The 23595-nt window shown below is 47.3% G+C and overlaps 1 protein-coding gene and 1 non-coding gene across 2 annotated transcripts; both read left to right on the top strand.

Moving 5' to 3' along the window:
• The first annotated feature begins 4753 nt into the window (after window positions 1–4753).
• TRNAE-UUC (transfer RNA glutamic acid (anticodon UUC)) lies at window positions 4754–4826 on the top strand. The gene has a single exon. It is a non-coding gene; the product is annotated as a tRNA-Glu (tRNA).
• Window positions 4827–13179: 8353 nt separating this feature from the next.
• Window positions 13180–20463, top strand: WAS (WASP actin nucleation promoting factor). The gene is made up of 12 exons (XM_061409999.1): window positions 13180–13374; window positions 13731–13871; window positions 14994–15080; window positions 15183–15285; window positions 15390–15431; window positions 15525–15578; window positions 16376–16550; window positions 17541–17583; window positions 17786–17939; window positions 18146–18558; window positions 18818–18932; window positions 20155–20463. The coding sequence occupies exons 1-12, from the start codon at window positions 13243–13245 to the stop codon at window positions 20208–20210; spliced, it is 1515 nt and encodes a 504-aa protein (XP_061265983.1). The 5' UTR covers window positions 13180–13242; the 3' UTR covers window positions 20211–20463.
• Window positions 20464–23595: the final 3132 nt, after the last annotated feature.

The raw sequence follows: 23595 nt of genomic DNA on the forward strand, positions 1-23595 counted from the left end.
GTGTTTCTCATGATGTACTCTGCATATAAGTTAATAAGCAGAGTGACAATATACAGCCTTAACGTACTCCTGCTCCTATTTGGAACCAGTCTGTTGTTCCATATCCAGTTCTAACTGTTGCTTCCTGACCTGCATACACATTTCTCAAGAGGCAGGTCAGGTGGTCTGGTATTCCCATCTCTTAATTACCTTCTTAAAGGCCCCATCTCCAAATACAGTCACACTAGGGGAAATCAGTCCTGAATATTCATTGGAAAGACTGATGTTGAAGCTGAAGGTCCAATACTTTGGTCACCTGATGGGAAGAACTGACTCATTGGAAAAGACCCTGATGCTGGGAAAGATTGAAGGTGGGAGAAGAAGGGGATGACAGAGGGTGAGATGGTTGGATGGCGTCACCGACTTGATGGACATGAGTTTGAGCAAGCTCTGGGAGTTGGTGATGCATAGGGAAGCCTGGTGTTCTGCAGTCCACGGGGCTTGCAAAGATTGGACACGACTGAGCGGCTGAAGTGAACTGAGAGGTTAGGACTTCAATATATGAATTTTGAAGAGTCACAATTGGGTCCATAACATCATCTTTGCAAACAGTCTACCCAATGCATTGAGTTACAAACCAATTACAAGATATTTTACTCCAATTATCTGTTTTTTTTCCCTTCAAATCATTTTAATATGGCAGTAATTCAAAGTAGGAAAAAAGATTCAAACATCTTCCTCTTAAAGGGGATGCTTCCTTGACTGCCTCACAACAAGCATGACCAGAGGCAAAGATGAGACCAGATTCAAGGAGCAAGGGTCATAGGAAGGCTTCAAGGCTCAAGATTGAAGAGCTTGGTTTCAGAAAGTCTCTTTAGGGCTAGCAGGCAGTAGAAGAGACATGAAATTTCAAGAGATCCTTAGAGGATAGGACGCAGTTGCTGGATCCTGACACCTTGAATGCTCAAACTACCGCACAATTGCACTCATCTCACATGCTAGTAAAGTGATGCTCAAAATTCTCCAAGCCAGGCTTCAGCAATACATGAACCATGAACTTCCTGATATTCAAGCTGGTTTTAGAAAAGGCAGAGGAACCAGAGATCAAATAGCAAACATCCGCTGGATCATGGAAAAAGCAAGAGAGTTCCAGAAAAACATCTATTTCTGCTTTATTGACTATGCCAAAGCCTTTGACTGTGTGGATCACAATAAACTGTGGAAAATTCTGAAAGAGATGGGAATACCAGACCACCTGATCTGCCTCTTGAGAAATCTGTATGCAGGTCAGGAAGCAACAGTTAGAACTGGACATGGAACAACACACTGGTTCCAAATAGGAAAAGGAGTTCGTCAAGGCTGTATATTGTCACCCTGTTTATTTAATTTATATGCAGAGTACATCATGAGAAATGCTGGACTGGAAGAAACACAAGCTGGAATCAAGATTGCTGGGAGAAACAGCAATAACCTCAGATATGCAGATGACACCACCCTTATGGAAGAAAGTGAAGAGGAACTAAAAAGCCTCTTGATGAAGGTGAAAGAGGAGAGTGAAAAAGTTGGCTTAAAGCTCAACATTCAGAAAACTAAGATCATGGCATCCAGTCCCATCACTTCATGGGAAATAGATGGGGAAACAGTGGAAACAGTGTCAGACTTTATTTTTGGGGGGCTCAAAAATCACTGCAGATAGTGACTGCAGCCATGAAATTAAAAGACGCTTACTCCTTGGAAGGAAAGTTATGACCAACCTAGATAGCATATTCAAAAGCAGAGACGTTACTTTGCTAACAAAGGTCCGTCTAGTCAAGGCTATGGTTTTTCCTGTGGTCGTGTATGGATGTGAGAGTTGGACTGTGAAGAAGGCTGAGCACCGAAGAATTGATGCTTTTGAACTGTGGTGTTGGGACTCTTGAGAGTCCCTTGGACTGCAAGGAGATCCAACCAGTCCATTCTGAAGGAGATCAGCCCTGGGATTTCTTCAGAGGGAATGATGCTGAAGCTGAAACTCCAGTACTTTGGCCACGTCCTGCGAAGAGTTGACTCATTGGAAAAGACTCTGATGCTGGGAGGGATTGGGGGCAGGAGGAGAAGGGGACGGCAGAGGATGAGATGGCTTGATGGCATCACTGACTCGATGGACTTGAGTCTGAGTGAACTCCGGGAGTTTGTGATGGACAGGGAGGCCCGGCATGCTGTGATTCATGGGGTCGCAAAGAGTTGGACACGACTGAGCAACTGAACTGAACTGACACCTTGAAGCATTTATTGATCATGATTCTGTGTCAAGAGTATTTGTTGTCTGGGAAAAGCTGAGCTGAGGGGGCTGAGCAGATCTGTTGTCCCACAGGGTCAAGATTTATCAGTTTGTAGACCCAGTCTCCCTGCTCATTGAAGTAATATTGGAGACACATGACTACCCCAAAGTATGAGCTTCCAATTTCACCCATAGCTGCCTGTAACTCTCCATTTACTTGTTTTGTTTCCTGACATGGTTTATTCCTTTTGGGAGAATAAATCTTTGGGATGAGGCTCAGATGTTGTCTGGCCACTAATTGCACTGTAGCCTAGCATCTCTTTTTACTCTTTGTGAAATCTAAACCGCTAGGACTTTCAGGGAGGCTTCCCTTGGGGACCTTCCTTGTGGGCTTCCCTGGGGACTTCCCTGGTGGCTTAGATGGTAGAGAGTCTGCCTGCATTGTGGAAGACCTAGGTTCGATTCCTGGGTGGGGAAGATCCCCTGGAAGAGGGCATGGCAACCCACTCCAGTATTCTTGCCTGGAGAATCCCATAGACAAGAGGAGCCTGGTGGGCTACAGTCCATGGGATTGCAAAGAGTCGGACATGACTGAAGTGACTTAGCATGCACATGTGCTTAGGAATAAAACATGACTGAGTAGCATATTAAAAAGCAGAGACATTGCTTTTCCAACAAAGGTCCGTCTTGTCAAGCCTATGGTTTTTCCAGTAGTCATGTATAGATGTGAGATTTGGACTATAAAGAAAGCTGAGCACCGAAGAATTGATGCTTTTGAACTGTAGTGTTGGAGAAGACTCTTGAGAGTCCCTTGGACTGCAAGGAGATCCAACCAGTCCAACCTAAAGGAGATCAGTCCTGACTGTTCATTGGTAGGACTGATGCTGAAGCTGAAATTCCAATACTTTGCCCACCTGAAGCAAAGAGCTGACTCACTTGAAAAGACCCTGATGCTGGGAAAAATTGAAGGCAGGAGAAGAAGGGGACGACAGAGGATAAGATGGTTGGATGGCATCACCAACTCAATGAAGATGAGTTTGAATAGACTCTGGGAGTTGGTGATGGACAGGGAGGCCTGGTGTGCTGTGGTCCATGGGGTAGTGAAGAGTCGGACACCACTGAGCGACTGAACTGAAGTGAACTGAACACCAAAGCTCACAGGACCTTCAGGGGTAGCACAGATAGAACTTTATGGAGGGAGGAGAGATTCTGTTAAGTAACTGGTCTCACTCATTGCCAAATATCTGGCACTGCTATCATTATTTTATAATTAAAAATTTACACAAGGAGTGCATCTATCTTTGATAAGACTATTACTAGTTATTAGGAAAAAACTTTGAAAAGATTAGTGTTTTTCTCTCTTTTTAATCCCTGCCCCCCACAGTGTCCTGGGCCTGCAACTTGCCACCACATTCCACTTGCCCCCACACCCAGCTGCCTAACTATTTTTAAACATTGACAAAGTACCTTGCAATCATAAATCAAAGAAGATAAAAAAGCTTTATTTCTTTAAAAGATTTAGAGGGGACTTCCCTGGCAGTCCAGTGGTTAAGACGCCATGCTTCCACTGTAGGGTGTGTGGGTTCAATCCCTGGTGGCAGAATTAAGATCCCACATGCCATGCACGGCAGCCAAAAAACAACAACAAAAAAAGATTTTGCTTTGATTTCGAAAGTCCATTGTTGGTAACGAATAACTTTTTAAAGCCTCCTGTCCAACTTCTAACACACAAGTTATGCTAACACTATGCATATGTGCATCTTTATCGCCCAGTTTTCTGAACGCTCTATTGATCATAAGATTGTAAACACACACATTGGGTTCTCCCGTAGTTGCCGAACTTAGCCAATTAAATAAAAAAACAAAAGCTTTTCTCTTCAAGTTGCCTGTAGTCAAGGCATAAACGAGTTGATAATGATGGAATTGGAAAAATTAAAGGGCTATACACATAGTGCATGCTATATTTTTGGAGTTTTTTTTAATAAAAAAGCACTTTATTTTATTCAAATAAGCTCATCCTTTTATTCATAAGCTAAAGATTTCTGTCTTCTTTAATTATATCATTTTGGGGTACATTTCTGTAATAGAGACTATATAGTTTATTACATGTTGGGTTATACTATTACTGCAAGATCCCAAACAAAGACAATGCACCCATCACTAACCTGAGTGGATATACTAAATTGAAGTACATATATTGCAAATCCAGCCACTATCAGAAAGAAGCATTCAGGGATGACCAAGTGCCCATACTTCAACCAAGCTTTTCATTTGTTCTACCCAGCACCCCAAACACCCATACACACACTTAAAATAACAATCTTTCTAGGATCAGAACGGATACAAAGACCAGCTTGTGTTTTTAGCAGTGGAGGCAGTGCTGGACATAGACTTAGAGTTTCCAAGCAAATTAAGGGAAATTTTTCCTATTTGGTGAAAGCAGACGACTCAGAGCTCAGCCTTCCTAAAATTGGGAGCACTATGTAAAATTAGCAACAGTCTTCTCCTGGGAATTCCTCTGTGGTCCAGTGGTTAGGACTCTGCACTTTCACTGCTGAGGGCCCAGGTTCAATCCCTGCCAGGGAATCCTGCTAGCCACTAAGTGCAGCAAAACAATAAATTAATTAATAAAAAACATAAAAACAGTCCCATCTCTTTAAGCATGTGACTGACCAAGAGCAGTGAACTGGGGCCTCACTACTCCATCTATATCATCCATATCTATACCCTTATGAACCATGTACTTATTTATAGATATCCTATATATTTATAATGTGTGTAACTTAGCGACTAAACCACCAATCTATATTTATATTTTAATTTATATGTGTGCATGCATGCTCAGTCATGTCTGATTCTTTGAGACCCCGTGGACTGTAGCTCACTAGGCTCTGCTGTCCATGGTATTTTCCAGGCAAGATATTGGAGTGGGTTGCCATTTCTTCCTCCAAGGGAATCTTGCCCACTCATGGATTGAACCCATGTGTCCTGCGTCTCCTGCACTGGCAGGTGGATTCTTTACCACTGTGCCACCTGGGAAGCCCTTAACTTACATATATAATGTAAAAATTGCAGATTTTAAAGTAGGTAACTGGCTATACTGCCTATGATGTATATTAAATAACACATCAATCATAGCAATCCTGTCCCGTCTGAGAAGGCCTAATGCTCCAAAACCATCACTTTGCACGTTGAATACTGGATAAAGTGTATTCTCTTACATACCTTATGTTAGGGCTTGTAACTGCTGTAAACTTGTTGCTGAAACTCGGCCTCTGTTCACCGGTGCCAAATAGGAACAGGGAGACAGAGTTTTGGGTGAAGTAAGCATTCTGAAGGAGATCAGCCCTGGGATTTCTTTGGAGGGAATGATGCTAAAGCTGAAACTCCAGTACTTTGGCCACCTCATGCGAAGAGTTGACTCATTGGAAAAGACTCTGATGCTGGGAGGGATTGGGGGCAGGAGGAGAAGGGGACGACAGAGGATGAGATGGCTGGATGGCATCATGGACTCGATGGACGTGAGTCTGGGTGAACTCCGGGAGTTTGTGATGGACAGGGAGGCCTGGCGTGCTGTGATTCATGGGGTCGCAAAGAGTCGGATACGACTGAGCGACTGAACTGAACTGAACTGAGGAAAGAATAGTTTTTTTTTATTGCTTTGCCAGGCAAAGGGGGCCACAGTGGGCTAATGCCCTGAAGACCCTGTTACCCAGCCTGGAGAGGGTAGTAAGGAGTTCTATAGTGTTCAAGGAGCAGGGCATGATCAGCTCGTGGACAGTTCTTGGATTGGTTGGCATCAAGGTAACATTTCAAGCATTATCAACCTTCTGGTTTCAGCCAGTCTAGGGCCTGTGTTCTTGCAGTTAGCAGTTTCCATCTGGTTGCAGGGCGGGGTGGGGGGGTGGGGGGGGTGGGGGGGGTGGGGGGGTGGGGGGGGGGGGGGGTGGGGGGGTGGGGGGGTGGGGGGGTGGGGGGGGGGGGGGGGGGGGTGGGGGGTGGGGGGGTGGGGGGTGGTGTCTGCTTTCTGTAAAAACAACTTAGGAATGTGTATCAGGCCTTTATCTATATCCTTCAGGGAACTGGGAGTTCGGGTGATTCTGTTATGTGGCAGAATTACAGTCTACATTGTTACCAGTTCCTTAGCCCAACAGCTATCCTTTGTTTCTAAATCTTCACATTTCCCAATCATTGCCTCAAGTCAGCATTTTACTTCAAAAGACAAGGCCATAGAGGCTTGAACACAGTTTCAAACTTAGTACCAGTTTTGTCAGGAGTAAAGTTAGTGATTTTAGTACATCACATTCAAAAACTACAAGATATTGCTCTGTAATTTATAGTCTTGGGAGAGCCAGACACTGTGGCAGAACTTAATTTTATTAAAGTAACTTCTGAGAGTTTTCCTAAACCCATAGAACGGTTTCTATTTTGAGTACACTAGAGAATAAAGGGAGAAGGCAATGGTAACCCACTCTAGTACTCTTGCCTGGCAAATCCCATGGATGGAGGAGCCTGGTAGGCTGCAGTCCATGGGGTCGCTAAGAGTCGGACACGACTAAGCGACTTCACTTTCACTTTTCACTTTCATGCATTGGAGAAGGAAATGGCAACCCACTCCATTGTTCTTGCCTGAGAATCCCAGGGACGGGGGAGCCTGGTGGGCTGCCGTCTAAGGGGTCGCAGAGTCGGACACGACTGAAGCGACTTAGCAGCAGCAGAGAATAAAGGGATGCAGAACCACTTGGTACACGCACTGAAAACCCTCAAAGTGACACTCAGTCGTGTCTGTGTGATCCCATTGACTATACAGTTCACGGCATTCTCCAGGCCAGAATACTGAAGTGAGTAACCCTTCCCTTCTCCAAGGGATCTTCCCAACCCAGGGATCGAACCCAGCTCTCCCACATTGCAGGCGGATTCTTTACCAGTTGAGCCACCAGGGAAGCCGAGGAATACTGGAGTGGGTAGCCTATCCCTTCTCCAGCGGATCTTTCCTACTCAGGAATCGAACTGCGGTCTCCTGCATCACAGGCAGATTCTTTACCAACTGAGCTACTTAGGGAAGCCCATGGAAAACCCTAGTGGGTGAGCTACAGAATTTACGATTGTATCACCCAGTGCAGCAGGCGTCCTGATGCGTGATCTTACTAACCCTCCAGCAGTAAACACCACCTTCTACCCTTCAACACTTGAGCAATCTGAACCTCTGGGGCGGTATTCGAACCCATCATCTGAAATCCTCAAAGCCGGCTTAAGCGGCTCGGCACACTGGTCTGGCATCCACTGCGCATGTCACAGAACGATGACCAATGGGAGCCCCGAGCGCGGGAGCGGAGGTGGGGCCATGTTATTCGCTGAACCCTTGCAGCTTCAAAGAATAGCAAGGACGAGAATCCGGTCATCGACCAATCAGAGCCCGTAGCGGTCCTGCTCTCCCCACCCGTAGGCCAATTGCCAGCTCCGGTGCATTGCGAGCGGCTACGAAATTAAGAAATGGAGCGGGGCGGCGGGTGGGGGGGGGGTGGTGGTGGTGGTGACAGTAGTTAAGATGGCTGATATGAGAGAGGCTGAGGGTGGGAACCCAGAGAGAGGCTCGCCCAAAGTGGGTGAGAATCAGGAAATCTTGGGACTAGCAGGATTGCGACACTCCACTCTCCGTTAGGGAACGAGGCAGCCATCGTATCCCTCCCCCACAAGCAAAATGGTATGTTGCAAGACGGCCACCCTCTCCACAGTGGTACGATCCTGGACGGACTGCTCCATTTTGCGTTCCTCCCCTTTCCCGCAGTCGTCCATTCCAGACTGCCTCGCTAACCCCCCTGGGCTCACACTGTTAAGGTGTGGGCGGTCCTTGGGACCCACTGACCAGAAGGTGGACTCTCTTGAGAGTCTCACACAGACTCGGTTGTGGACCCTTCTGGTGTTACAGAGCGGGAAATAGATAGTTGGGGTCACAGATCAGGGTAGGGGTTAGGAAGGACCCATTTAGGGAAAGTTGGTGGTGATTCTGAGGCTGTGATCAGTGTAGGGACTAGGAGGGGACCTTTGGCTGCCTGGCTGGTCCGAGATGAGTAGCGCAAACCTAGAAGGGATGGAGAGAGCTGGCTAGCACCGTGTTTTCCCATGCAGGTGAGAGGAGTAGGGCAGGAAACGTGGTGGGTGGGACCTCCGAGGTTGATGGGGAAGAGCCCTAGAATAGTGTGACTGGGCCCACACAATGGATCTCCGACATGGGCTTTGCAGCACGGAAAAGTAGGGAAAGGGCAGAGAGAAGGTGGCCATGTTCTGGGTCTCTAAATATCCACCAATGGTGGTGGGACTTAAATGTCTAATGGAGGAGGGTGAGAAAAGGATTGGAGCAGGAATGGGGAGAATGCTAGGCTGAGGGAAGGATAGTGCCTTTATCCAAGTTATTCAGCCATTTCATGAAAACAAACAATGCATAATTATAACATGTTAAGCTCTGTCCTCGTCACTTGACATGAATTATCTCATTTAAATCTTCACAACAGTCTTAACTGCTATTGTTATCCACTTTATGGATGAGAGAACTAAGGCACTGAGAGGTTACCAGACTTTAAACAGCTGATAAAAAAAAAAGATTAAAAAAATAAATAAACAGCTGAAAAGTGCCAGAGCCAGGTTATAAGGCTCGAGAATTTGGCTCTATCCACTGAGCAGTTCTTATCCCTACAGGCATCTCTGCTTTTCTGTGCACGCCCTTTCCTCAATCAACCCCAACCAGGACTAGAAATCAGCCCCTCTCCTAAAACATCCCTTTGGCTGTAGCATCAGTGAACAGTGTAGACATCTCTGTGGGAGGGCCTGGTTCTTGCACACTCGAAGCTGTTTTTCTTCTCTCCCCGCAGGCAGGGAGGTGAAGAGAGGAGGTGGGGGCAGTGAGAAGAGAGCAATAGGTCACAGCATAGGTAACTAGACCATACAGTGATTATTCAACAGATACTGATTGAGCTTCTGCATGCAGGGTCTTGTGCTAGGTGGTAAGGATATAGCAATGAACAAGACAGACAAGAGTCTGGTTCCTGCCTGCCCTAGGAGTGTGTTTTGGGAATTGCTGGTAGGCAGACTTTGGTTATCACAATGATGGGGATGTTTTGGCATTAAACAGGCAGGGGCCTGAGATGCTGGGGGATAGCCCCACACCATCAAGACTTGTAACATCCATGAATGTCATTCTAAGGTGGTAAAAAGAGGCTTCCCAAAATGTTTCTTATGGAAAGGGTGCATTGTATCCAAGGGTTGGGAACTGCTGTTTCCTTAAGCTAGTCCCAGGAAACACCCCTCAGTCAAGGGTAGGGAGGACCACAAGGGGCAGGAAGGAAAGGGGAGAATAAGGACCAGGGTGTGGAAGAAAACCCTCATGTCTTTTCACTGACAGTGTCTTATTACCTACTCAGGACTTAGGCATGGCAATGGGGATCTTTAAGCAATATTGGATCCCCCCGCTCCCCCTGCCTTGAGACTTCCCTGGCGGTTCAGTGGTTAAGACTTCACTTTCCAGTGCAGGGGGTGCAAGTTCAATCCTTGGTTGGGGAGCTAAGATTCCACATGCCTCTTGGCCAAAAAAACCAAAACGTAAAAAACAGAGGCAATATTGTAACAAATTCAAAAAGACTTAAAATGGTCCACATTAAAAAAAAACTTTAAAAAAAAGCAATATCCCCTCAAAATAAAGTAAAATATGCACAAGATATAAACAGGAAATATCTCTTCATATGGTGATCCCTGGGAGTTTGACAGAGTTTGGGGTTGATGGGAGAGCATCAGGTGGGTGCAAGTCATTGGGCTTATCATGGTTCTTGGGGGTTCCTGGGTATTCACTGGATTACTGAGAAGTAAGTTAGAACGTCTGCTTCCTGCTGCAGTAGACTGACTTGTGTGGTAAGTATTCAATCCACTTTCCTGCTGGGAACAACTGGAAAAGCTTGATTAGGGTTTTTGGGTTTTTTTTAATCTATTTGAAGTCCCAGGTGAGCAAATTACCTTTGAGGTCATCACCTCACCAAATACTGTCATCCAGTGCAGAGAAGCAAGTGTCGAAGGGAACACATAACAGTAAACTAAACCAGCTCCAAATTATTAATGCAGGTCAACAGAGCAATTCAATAATCTGAAAAAGATTTAAAATGATCATAAAATGATTAATGAATCACTGTATTCCAGGCTGAGGAAACTCATTGTATCAGGGACAAAAATAATAAAAATAAATCTACTTAGGTTTTTTATTTGGAGAAAAATACAAATTTTAAACTTGTCTGCTCCTTAGAAGTAAGAACATGAAATATACAACTTTTACATGTTAATTTACAAAATCACCAGCAAATGTAGCAGAGGTTTAAAACCCCCTGAAATAGACTTAAAGGGGATAGATCTAGGAGCAGAGAAAGAAGGAAAACAAAAGACCAAAGTAGCAGAAGAATTTCATCCTAGGCCCCATGTGGCATTTTAGAGTTTAGGAACCATTTCTCACAAAACTGGCCTCAGCTTCAACTCTCACAAGCTGTGTGACCTCGGGCAACTTAGCAAAGCTACTCTGGGCCACTGCTTCCCTATCAGTAAAATGTAAACAGTTGAAGCTCTCACCTCCTTGGGTCGTCTGTGCATGTGAAATAAGTACATAAGTGTGAGGCACTTAGAAAAATATAAGAAAACACTAAATCAAATTAGATATGAATCCCTCACTCATTCCTTCAAGAAACATTTATTGAGTGTCTAGTTTGTGCCTGGCACACAGTGAGAGCTCAACAAACAATGTCAACATGAATGAATGCAGTGACTTTCTAAGGAAAAAACAGGTGCTTGCCCTAGTGAACAGGCTGGAAGGGACTCCAGACCAGGAGGTATGAAACTGCCCAGTGACTTGGAAGCACCATATGCTGGTTGGTGAGCAGAGAAAGGAGGGAGGGAGGTTGGAATTGCCACACCAGAAGTGGCTTTGATGGTGCTTCCCTGGCGGCTCAGACAGTAAAGAATCCACCTGCAATGCAGGAGACCCAGGTTTGATCCCTGGATTGGGAATATCCCCTGGAGAAGAGAATGGCTACCCACTCCAGTATTCTTGCCTGGAGAATTCCATGGATAGAGGAGCCTGGCGGGCTACACAGTCCATGGATGGGGTCGCAGAGTTGGACACGACTGAGCAACTAACACAAGTGGGTTTGAGCCTTGGCTTAGGAGAGAAGCTTGGCACCTGCAGGCATGGGAGCCATACAGGTTTCCAGGTAGGACTGTGGGTCCCAAGTTGACATGTGCTGTTTTCCTCCAGGTACATGGGAATGCCAGACACAACCCAGATATGCTCAGCTCCCCTCAAGCTGCTGTATGTGTACCTGAAAACTTCACATCTCCAAATGGGAAATAGGTCCAGGGAGGGGTGGGGACTGAGCTGCCATTCTCTTGGGGAAACAGTCTGTCAAAGTTCGAGCTATGCAAGCCCTACAATGCCCCAATTCCCCTCCTGAGAGTGTGCTTGCCTATTTGGAACAGGAGATGCATATAGGAGCAAATAAGGCAGCATCGCTGCCAACCATGAAAGCCAGAAACAGCTCAGATATCTGTTAACAGGAGAATATGAATAAACAAATTGTCTAGTAACACAATGCAGGCTTCCCTGGTGGCTCAGCGATAAAGAATCTGCCTGCAATGTCTCCCGCAATGCAGGAGACACAGGAGATGCTAGTTTGATCCCTGCGGGAGTTGGGAAGATCCCCTGGAGGAGGGCATGGCAACCCACTCCAGTATTCTTGCCTGGAGAATCCCATGGACAGAGGAGCCTGGCAGGCTACAGTCCAAGTGGTCACAAAGAGTCAGACACAACTGAAGCGACTTAGCACGCACACGCACACATAGTAACACAATAGAATGCTATATAGCAGTAACAACTACTGCTACAGGCAAATATGAATCTTAGTAACAGAGCAGGCTGTGGAGCATCTTGATGAACAGTGCACACTAACCAACCTGCCTGGCATGCTAGCTCAGAGCTACTGGGGAAATCATTTAACCACTCTGGGCCTCAGTTTCCCTCTATCAAATGGTAAAAATAGTGAGTGTCCCCCAGGCCAATAGGAGGATTTATATGAGTCAATATTTTCAAAGAGGTCAGAAGAGTGCCTGGCACACATGTTCAGGCTACATGAATGTTTGTTAGATAAAAATAGAATGTTGAGGGACTTCCCTGGTGGTCCAGTGGTTAAGAATCTGCCTTCTAATGCAGGAGATGCGAGTTTGATCCCTGGTTGAGGAACTCAGATCTGACATGCCAAGGGGCAACTAAGCACTCGCATCACAAGAGAATCCCAAACACCACAAGGAGAAACCCTTGCACTGCAACAAGAGAAACCCTTGTACTGCAAAGAGCCTAAATAAGTAAATAAAACATAGAATATTGAGCGGGGGAAAAGACAAGACTCCAAAGATTACACACTTTCAAAAGTTCAGAAGCAAGAGCAACTAAATGAGATGGTGTGGTAGGGATGGGGAAGTTGAGCCAGGTGTGAGCAAGTTGGGGTCTCAGGAGACAGGTGGGGTCCCAGGTGCTTGCTGTGTAATTAAAGGACAATCTTTACTGCAATAACCCTTCAGCACCAGAGCCTTGGACCTTGGGCCCAGAGTAACTGGATGCTTTGGGGAGGAAGAAGGCCATTCAGCCCATGACTGCCCACCGTGGCACTGCAGAAATGCTGTAGTGGCCTATCCCTCACTGCCAGCCAACCAGAGGGAGGAGGGTCCAAACAAGTCAGAGGGAGATGGGCCCCAGAGAGTAAGAAAGGAGGACAAAAGCTGGTCCAAAAGATGGATCTAACCAGTCAAATGGAGGAGGGCCCCAGTCTAAGGGAGGAGGCCAGGCCTACCGAGGGGCCCCTAGAGGACTTGTTTCCCTTGTGGTTTTTTGCACTTCCTGTTCCCCCGCTCACTGCGGAAGTTCCTCTTCTTACCCTGCACTCAGAGCCCAGCCGGAGAGGACAAGGGCAGGAGGCACCATGAGTGGGGGCCCTTCGGGAGGCAGGCCTGGGGGCCGCGGAGGACAAGGGGTTCAGCAGAACATCCCGTCCACCCTCCTCCAGGACCATGAGAACCAACAACTCTTTGAGATGCTCGGACGGAAGTGCTGGGTGAGCTGGGGATCTTCTGGCCCTCCCTGTCTCCCTCTCCTCCTCTTCTCCTCCTCCTCTTCGTCCTCTTCATCTTCCCCATCCTCTCCCTCTCCTCCTTTCCTCCCCTTCCTCTCTCCTCATCTTTCCCATCTTCCTCTCCTTCTCCTCCTCTTCCTCTCCATCATCTCCTTTCAGAATCCACTTAACCCCATTCACCAATCCCAGGAAGAACTCAATGTTCATTCACTTTCCCTCTGGTTGTGGCTCTTCCTTTGGAGCCATGATGGCCATGGGCAAGAAAGGACCAGGTCTGGTTCCCAGACCCTCTGGCTGCCCCTGACCGGATTCCAATGAGTCCTACTCTCCCCTCCCAGACGCTGGCCACTGCGGTTGTTCAGCTGTACCTGGCGCTGCCCCCTGGAGCCGAGCACTGGACCAAGGGACACTGTGGGGCTGTGTGCTTCGTGAAGGATAACCCCAAGAAGTCTTACTTCATCCGCCTTTATGGCCTTCAGGTGATCCCTGCCCCCCCCCCCCACACTGGACAGACAACCCAGTTTTCAACCCATAAACCTAGATCTGTGTCCATAACCCTGAGCCCTCAGACAGATCAGTGAAGCCCCTGAGCCCTAGAACCAAAGACTTTATCCAGATGCCAGCCTCTGGTTTGTCTTTCTAAGCCTGTGATGACTGACCCCAGAGTCTTTGTGTCAAGGTCTATAACCCCCGATATTAGTATACCCCCTAAATCTAATCTGTTCCACAAACTCCATACACACACACACACACACACACACACTATATTTTTACCTGAACCTCATATCTATTTGAAACTCCACATTTTAGGTCTCAGAAACCTCCCATCAGTACTCCTGAACTCCAGAATTTTGCCTAGCTTTTAAGTCATAAATATATTCCACAAATCCCAAACCTAAGTATGCCATTGAATCTTCGACCCCAAATCTGTCCTTTTAAGCCCACAGCATTGGATCCCAGAATTCCTATATGAAAACTCCTAATCACCTAAATATTGAGGTAGCTCTTAAGTCAAAAACCTATTCCACAAACCCTTAACCTAAATTTTCCAAGCATAAACCCCAAATTCATCCCACTAAACCGATAAAGATAGATCCAGTAGAACCACATCAAGATCCCAGGGTCATCAAATATTGACCAAACTCCTAATTCATAACTCTGCTCTACAAACCTGAAATTGGCTCAACTGCCTCCAAAAAAACCTTCCCAAGTCTGTGTGTCTGAACCTCAAATCTCAATCCCAACTCCTAATACTGGAACCCTACCTGCTCTAATGAAGGCCCCCATATAAGGGGGGGATTTGGGACAGATTCTCTGAATGGACTCAGTTTCCTAGAACTAGAGTCCAAAATCCTCAAATTCAAGTCCCCTTATTCCACATCTGGACCCCAAATCCAAGTTTCTCGCTGAAGGGTCTGACTCCCATTCTGTACCCCAGTCCTCCACTTCTGACTTCTAGATTCCCAACTCTCCAGTTCTGAGCTGGAAATCTCCAAATCAGATTTTGGGGCCCCAGATTTGTATACCATGCTCCCTATCTGGAAAACAGAGGCCCTCCACCCAGGGCATGCCTCGGTGTCAGTGTGCTCCCCCCTCTCCAGGCTGGCCGGCTGCTGTGGGAACAGGAGCTGTACTCACAGCTGGTCTACTCTGCTCCCACCCCCTTTTTCCACACCTTTGCTGGAGATGTAAGTGACCACCTAAACCCTGGGCCTCAGTTGGGGTGCAAGGAGGAGTGGGGAAATGTGTGGGGAGGTCTGGAAGGCAGCTGACCCCCCAGGCATGTGCAGGACTGCCAAGCGGGGCTGAACTTTGCAAACGAGGGCGAGGCCGAGGCCTTCCGGAACCTGGTGCAGGAGAAGATACAAAAACGGAATCAGAGGCAAAGCGGGGGTAAGGAGGCCTTGGGGAAGGGAAAGAGGTTGAGCAGAAGTGAAGGCAAGAGTGGGGAGCTGGAAAAGCCCCTCTCCTGATTCTGATTTCCTGTCTCTCCACAGACAGGCGCCAGCTCCCGCCTCCACCAGTGCCAGTCAGTGAAGGTGAGTCCTCTAGTGCAAGGAGGAGTAATAAGGGGCTAGCGCAGAAAACTGAGGCAGGGTTGTGATAGTTCTCTATTCATTCTATCTTCCCAGAGAGAAGAGGAGGACTCCCACCCCTGCCCCCTCACCCAGGTGGAGACCAAGGGGGTGAGTGCTGAATATTCCCTGTGTCTCTGGGTGGGCAGGTGTCACCAGCCCCAGAGACACTAGACTGGCTGCTGGGCCTGTGGGGAAAATGGGTGACTGGGCCATTGACCCATTTACCTACCAACCAGAGCATAAGAGTTAGAGACAGGAAGGTGGTTGGGAGAATCAGTGTGTTAGATGGTCATGGAAGGAGTGGGAGAGTGAATAGATACACAGGTGGGGCGTGGGTAGATAAATGAGTAGATGGGTGGGTGCAGTGATAAATAGGTGAATTAATAGGTGGATAGATGTGTGGGTGGATGGATTGGTGGTGGACAGATGGTTAAATGGGGGCATGAATTGATGGAAGGATGTAGATGTACAGGTGGGTGTATAGATGTAGGTGAATGGGTATGTGGGTGAATGGATGAATAGATGGATGGATGATTGAGTAAATTAATGAATGAGTGATGGAATGAATTCAACAGTGAATAAATGAATAAGTGACTAAATTTCAATCAATGGAGAAAGCAATGATTGAATGAGTGAATGAATAATTTAACAAATTAGTCAATGAGCCAGTGAATAGATAAGTCAATACTTAAGTGTGAGTAAATTAATTAATGAATCAGTGAATGTATGGATGGTGTGCAGGACCTACCCACCCACTTCTCCATAAAACCTACTTGGACCCCTCACCCACTCCTTCCATGACCATCTAACACACTGATTCCCCCAACCGTCTTCCTGTCTCTAACTCTTATGCTCTGGTTGGTAGGTAAATAGGTCAATGGCCCAGTCACCCATTTTCCCCACAGGCCCAGCAGCCAGCCCAGTGTCTCTGGGGCTGGTGACAGTGGACATCCAGAACCCAGACATCACGAATTCACGATACCGTTCGCTCCCAGCACCTGGGCCTAGCCCAAGTGATAAGAAACGCTCAGGGAAGAAAAAGATCAGCAAGTCTGATATTGGTGCACCCAGTGGATTCAAGTGAGAACCTCTCTCCAGTGGGCCCATGGATCCTGGGGGTGGGGGAGCAGAGATCAGGTGGATAGGAGGAGAGCTGAGTGAATGGAAGGATGGAAAAATGGATGGGTAGGTGAGAGATTAGGCAGATGAGTGGATGGGTGGGGGGGCGGGCGGGGGGAGTGCAAAGCCAGGACTAGGGAGAGATACCAAAGGCACCAAGATTGCAAATTTTACACAGGCAGTCACTCTCCACCACATCACCCAACTATAATCCAGGACTCCAAGAGTGAGTGCCTCTTTAAATTTTGCTCCCTAGGCATTCCACTCAACCTAGTCCCTCCCTGGTTAAGCTGGTGGGTGAATGGATGGATGGGTAGATATATAGATGGATGAATGAATGGTTGGGTTGGAGAACGAACGGATGGGTAAATGGGAAGTGGGTAGGTAGATGGGTGGGTGAGTGGATGAGTATGTGGACAGAATGATATACAGGCCAATGGGTTCATATACAAGGTGGATGGGGATGGACGGTTGCCACATATGTGGATGAAGGACAATTCAGTGGCTACATAGAAGTGTGTGATTGAATGGGTAGTCAAGTGAGTGAATGAATGGAAAGATGGGCATATGGGTAGATGGATGGGTGGATGGATAAGTATGGGTTAAGACAGACTGGTGGACAAATGGGTAAATAAATGTGTGTGGACAGATAAATGGGGAGACAAATTTATATAGATCAGTGGTCTGACAGGTGAATGTGAACAGCTAGGTGGACAAATAGATGGGTGGATGGGTGGTGGAAAGAGGGATGGGCAGACAGATAGGCACCACAAACTGTGAACCCTCTTTAGTTCCATAACTACTACTCTCACTCATTTATTCACTTAAGACTCATTCATTAATTCTGGCTCCTGAGAGTCCCTCTGGGCAGGGGAGGGCAAGAGAGCTTCACTAGGAAGGGAGGGAAGGAACAGCCATGGCGATTCACTGGGGTCTCCTCACCTCCCTCAGACATGTCAGCCACGTGGGGTGGGACCCCCAGAATGGATTTGACGTGAGTAACTCCAGAGTCCCCTGGACTCCACTCAACTCCTGCCTACCCTTCCATAGTCCAGAGCTCCAGATCTACCCCCAGACCCCATCCTTCCCACCCTCCTCTCAGATCCCTCTCTGGGGTGGACCCCATGATAATCTGTGCCCCTCCCCTCCCCACCTTATTCCCCGACCCTTGCCGGGGCCTTTTTCCTCCTGGGAAGGTGAACAACCTGGACCCAGATCTGCGGAGCCTGTTCTCAAGGGCAGGAATCAGTGATGCCCAGCTCACCGATGCTGAGACCTCCAAATTTATCTATGACTTCATTGAGAACCAGGGTGGGATGGAAGCTGTACGGAAGGAGATGAGGCGCCAGGGTGAGCCCCCCGCTTTCTGGATCACCTCTTCTTCTCCAACCCTGGTAGCTGATTTCTAAGAGATACCTTGCAGGCTCTCAGTCCTCATAGAAACCCCTATACTGCTTGAATCAGGAGTTGGTCGGTTGGGGTACCCATTTTACAAGTGAGTAAAACTGAGGCTCTGAAGAAAACTAATAATAGCTATGTGTTGTCTTTCCCCTCAGAGCCACTTCCACCGCCCCCACCGCCATCCCGAGGAGGGAACCAGCCCCCCCGGCCCCCAACTGTGGGGAGTAACAAGGGTCGCTCTGGCCCTCTGCCCCCTGTACCTTCGGGAGGTGCTCCTCCCCCACCAACTCCCCGGGGACCCCCACCCCCGGGCCGAGGGGGCCCTCCGCCACCACCCCCTCCAGCCACTGGACGCTCTGTGCCACCGCCCCCTCCACCCCCTGGAGCTGGGGGTGGACCACCCATGCCTCCGCCACCACCGCCGCCGCCGCCGCCACCACCCAGCTCTGGGGATGGACCAATCCCTCCCCCACCCCCTCCTTCTCTGGGGCTTGTGGGGGGCCCCGCCCCTGGTGGGGGTCGGGGGGCACTTTTGGATCAAATCCGGCAGGGAATTCAGCTGAACAAGGTGAGGACCAGTGTGATGGAGGATTGAGGAACTGGGACTCTGGGGTGTGCTGTGCAAGTGAGAATGGTAGGGGGCTGGGGCTGAGAGTGATGGGGGTCCCACGATTTGGGGGTTCACTGATAGAGTTGGGAGGCTGGTGGGGAGAGGTGAGTTTCAAGGCGACTATAGTATGTGGAAGGAGAAAGAATGATGAAGGGGTGGGGAGAAGTGCTCCTCTCACAGGCCCTGAGCCCTCTGTGCTGGATCCTGCTTGCTGCAGACCCCTGGGGCCCCAGAGAGCTCAGCGCTGCAGCCACCACCTCAGAGCTCAGAGGGGCTGGTGGGTGCCCTGATGCACGTGATGCAGAAGAGAAGCAAAGCCATCCATTCCTCTGGTGAGAGTGCACCCTCCCCGTGAGCCTGCCATTCAGAGCCCATCCTGCCAGGACCTGTGGCTCTGGTTCCCAGCTAGTGTTGACCTAAAAACACCCCCAACAGCCTCCAGCAATTAGGCCCATCTGTTGATGTGAGAATGAACATGAATCTGTAGCAGTCTCTTTTTTGACAGTGTTAACTGTCATTATGTAACGTAATATGATTAACTCTCTTTGACAGTGATATTAACATTAATCCCATATGTTCAATAGTATTAACATTAGCCCACTATGTGATGATAATATTACAAAGAACCCTTTCTTTGACACTAATATTAACTCTAATGTCATGTGTCAAAAGATTAACTCATTAAGTGACAATATTATAACTAATTCAATCTTTTACAATAGTGTTAAAGTTAGTCCCTTAATGTATCAACAACATTGTCATTAGGGCTTCCCAGGTGGCTCAGTGATAAAGAATCTGCCTGCCAATGCAGAAGATGCAGGGCACGTGGGTTCGATCCCTGGATCAGGAGGAGCCCCTGGAGGAGGAAATGGCAACCCACTCCAGTATTCTTGCCTGGGAAATCCTACGGACAGAGGAGCCTGGTGTGCTACAGTCCAAAGGGTCGCAAAGAGTTGGACACGACTGAGCAGAGCAGAGAAAGAGAGAGTATTAGCCTCAACCAACTGTGTGACAATAATATAATTAAAGTTCAGCTTTGACAATAATACTGACATCAACCCAGGAGTCTGTTCACAGATCAACAGGAATCCATTATATGACAGAATTATAACAAACCTCATCTTTTGACCATGACATCACTAACCCCATTCTGTGTCAACAATGTTAACATTAACACACTATGAAAAAACAACATTGTAACTTCCTCCACCTTTGCTAATATTTAAATCAGCTCCACTGAGTGACAAGCCTGTTAACAGTAACCCTTTGTGTGACAATAATATCCCAACTAACCACACATTTTTTATAATAATATTAACCTCGCCTCCAACTAGAACCTAGACCCCAGCTATAGTCCCTATCTTGCCCCTAACTCTCCTTCCTCTTAAGAGGTCTCTTTATCCAACACACAAACCTCAGATATAACTTCCAAGTGGGAGATCTCAGCCCCCAGGGTTTAGTAATCCCAACCTCCCAGACCCTAGTAACTCCTCTCTCCAGGGCCTTTGAACCCTCCTACCCATCCTGAGTTCCACTCTTTCTCTCTCCCTCCAGACGAAGGGGAGGACCAGGCCGGGGATGATGATGATGATGATGAATGGGACGACTGAATCACCACCACCTCTGCTGTTCTGTGCTGGGCTCCCCTGGCAGCCCTCCTCGCCACCCTCCACTTAACTTCCAGGCCCCCAAGCCCCTTTTCTTTCCCACCCACCCCTCCAATGCTGTTATCTCTGACTGGCCTCCTCCCACACACACTCACCCTAGCAATAGCCAGGGACCTTTTTATATAAAATGTCTCAGTTCTCCTCATTCAAGGATTTTTAAACAAAAATAAAATAACTGTCTTTTTGTTTCTTTAAATCTCAGTTTCTTTACCTACCAAATGTGAGAATTTGGGGTCATTTTTCCCCCAAAGTCCCTTTTATTCCCATTTCATTTGTTTAGCCGTACATATGTATATTTATTCATTCATTTGTTCCCTTAGTCATTTAGTCTGTATTTCTTTGTTTCCTTCTGCCCTTCCTTCTTTCCACAGATATTTATTACCAGGCACTACTTTGGGGGCTAGGGATAAAGCAATGGGAAACAAACAACAAAAATTCTTGGTCTTGTGAGGTCAACATTCTAGGGCAGGAGATAGACAAGAAACAAGGAATTAAATAAAAACAGAGTTACAGATCGTGGTAAGAGCTATGTTGTGCTGAGGGGAAGTGATGATAAGATGGAGAGTTCAGGGAAAGCTACTTGGAGGAGGTGACAGTTATGCTGGACCTAAAGAGAAAGGAATCAACCATGTGAATATTTAGAGGGAAGGGCCTTCCAGGCAGAGGGAACAGCCAGTGCAAAGGCCCTGAGGTGGGCAAAAGCTTGGTGTGAGGCTGAATGTGGTGAATGAGTGAGAGAGTTATTTGTACACTTATTAAAAAAAAAAGTGCAATCAACACAGTATTAGATCAAGAGAGCACTCAATGATCAGACTTCCCACTCTCCATGCACACAACACCCACACTAGGATCCTGCTGGGCAGGATCCCCCTCTCAATGCTAAAATTTGAGTCTGCCCAGTTCCCAGTGCAATCTAAGTCCTGGCCAATGGCAATGAAAGAGGCAAAGATTTAATAATCACATAGATCTGCTCTAGATCCCAGGCAAGATGCCTCACCTCTGAACCTCAGTTTCCTCATCTATACAATGGGGGTTGTATAGATATGTAACCTATTTCCAACTGGGATCCTACTGGGTCACCCTCCTCCTCTAGAACTTGCTCTCCAGAGGGGGAAAAAGGCACAACTCAAAACTGTCCCTGGTGTTCAAACCTGTTTTCAAGGGGGTAATTAGAAACTCTTGTACATCAAAGCCTAGAATAGAGGGGCCTACCCCTTCCCATTTCTGAAACCTGGTGGATACAAGATCTCAGGTTTCCTACCTTCAGAGGAGGAAGAGAGCAGGGAGGAAAATAAAGGTGAGGGGGAATTCAAAGGGGGCAGACTTCTTCCATCTGCAAGATCAGTGCAAGAATTTCTGAACCATCCAAGGGCAGCTTAAGGGGTTAGAAGAGGGTGGAGGTGTAAGGAGTAGGAGCTGGCTTTGCCCCTTAAGACTTTCCCTGCAGCCATGGAAGCTGGAGAAGGAGGGAGTCCTGGGTTCCCTTTAATTCTTTCATTATTCTTCATCCTTTACTCCACTTCCCGCCCCACCCTGGTCGGGTTCCCATGGCAAGCACTGAGTCTAGGAAGGGCCTGTCATATCACTTCTACCCCCGCCAAACCCAGAATTCTATAACCCTTTGGGCAGGTTTGTCCTGGAAAAGACCTTACATCACACAACCTCTGAATCCCCAGGAGCACTGGCTAGAGCAAGCACAAATCTGGGGTAAAAGAGTTGACTATGGGGAAGTTGCTTGAGCTCCCTGGGCCTCAGTTTCTTCAGTCTTTAAAATGAAGATACAAATGCTTACTTCACGGGGTTGTGACAAGAATGAAAGTAGATAGTATGTGCAAAGTTCCTGGCTCCTTGTAGGCATTTATAAACATGAGATGCTGTTTCTGCTGTTGTTACTATTGTTATTATTGGGTATCGCTGATCCTGAGTCATCACTGATTATAAAATGCACCATTATTCTATATCGCTTAAAAAGACCAAAAGAAAGTACTTCCAGTTAACTTATGACCCATCAGTGCTTTTAAGACAGTCTGATTTTGGATATGTTAAACAATTAAGTGCTTCTAGGGCCCTGGCTGACAATGTTGTTTCTTAACCTGGATTCCAATTCCACGTGTATGTTCATTTGTGAAACTCATTACACGGGGTCACCACCCATGGTCTCCTTGTTTTTCTGTATGTGTGGTACACTCCATTGTGAGGTTTATATTAAAAGCCAGTCAAACTTGTGCAGTTTGGAAAGGATAAAATCTTGTATTGGCCCTGCACTGGGAGATGTAGTCTACAGTAGAGTATGCACTAAATTAATGCTGAGTGAACAGATGAACGGCTGGGTGTAGGACACAGTAATAATAGGGTCGTTTCTTACTTTGAGGTCTCCTAAAAAGGTGCTAGCCCAGAAAGATTCATTTTCCAGATGAGCAAGAGATACCTACCCCAAGGTCACTCAACCAAGGTTTTACAGATGAAGAAACTGCCTAAGGTCCCACACTTTAGTGAAGGGTTGAGCTTGGATTGTGCCCAGGTATTTGGGCTCTAAAATCCAAGCCTTTACCCACTATACTATCCTATCTGGGGAAGACTGAGGGATGGTCCCCAACACCTGTAAACCACTACATCTTCCCCAGATTCAGGCAGAAAGAGGTCATGCCAAAAAAAAAAAAAAAAAGAAAAGAAAAAGAAAGAGCTCATGCCTTAAACTACTTTTGTGGGTTGGACAGGCCTCCTGGCTCCTAGGAGTGGGAAGGTCCTGCCTGCCTGGGGAGACTGAGGTCATGTGAGGACCAGCATTTGACTGTTCTAGAAGTAATAACGGAGAGAAGAATTCACGGTGAGACTTCCACTGTTAACTGTTCCACCCATGGCAAGCAGGGGCTAATGGAACTTCATCCTGACCAGTCATTTCTCCAGCTGGCTCACAGTTAGACTGGCAGGCACAGAATAACTATTTGGTTGACTACATAAAGCATGGAGCGACAGGGAGAGGGGCAATTTGAGGAACTGACAGTGTGGTTTATTGACACTGTAAGCTACTCAAACTCTAACTGAATTACAGCCTGCTTGGGAGGGGCTGGGGCTGATGACCTGATGGTGCAAAAGAGAGGCAGCCTCCTGAAGGACTTACAGGTTGACTGACTGATGACCTGTGCTGTTGCTGCCTGCCTGGGTAGCCAGATGTTGTGAAGGGCTGACTATTGCTAGGAATCACACCTGGCCAGAGAGCGCGTTTGGATGTTACACTGTCTGGGGATGTGTAAAGGAGATCTGCTCAGTTGCTCAGTCGTGTCCTACTCTTTGTGACCCCATGAACTGCAGCCCACCAGACTCCTCT

Source organism: Bos javanicus, chromosome X, assembly GCF_032452875.1.
Source record: "Bos javanicus breed banteng chromosome X, ARS-OSU_banteng_1.0, whole genome shotgun sequence".
In the NCBI taxonomy this organism is placed as follows: Eukaryota; Metazoa; Chordata; class Mammalia; order Artiodactyla; family Bovidae; genus Bos; species Bos javanicus.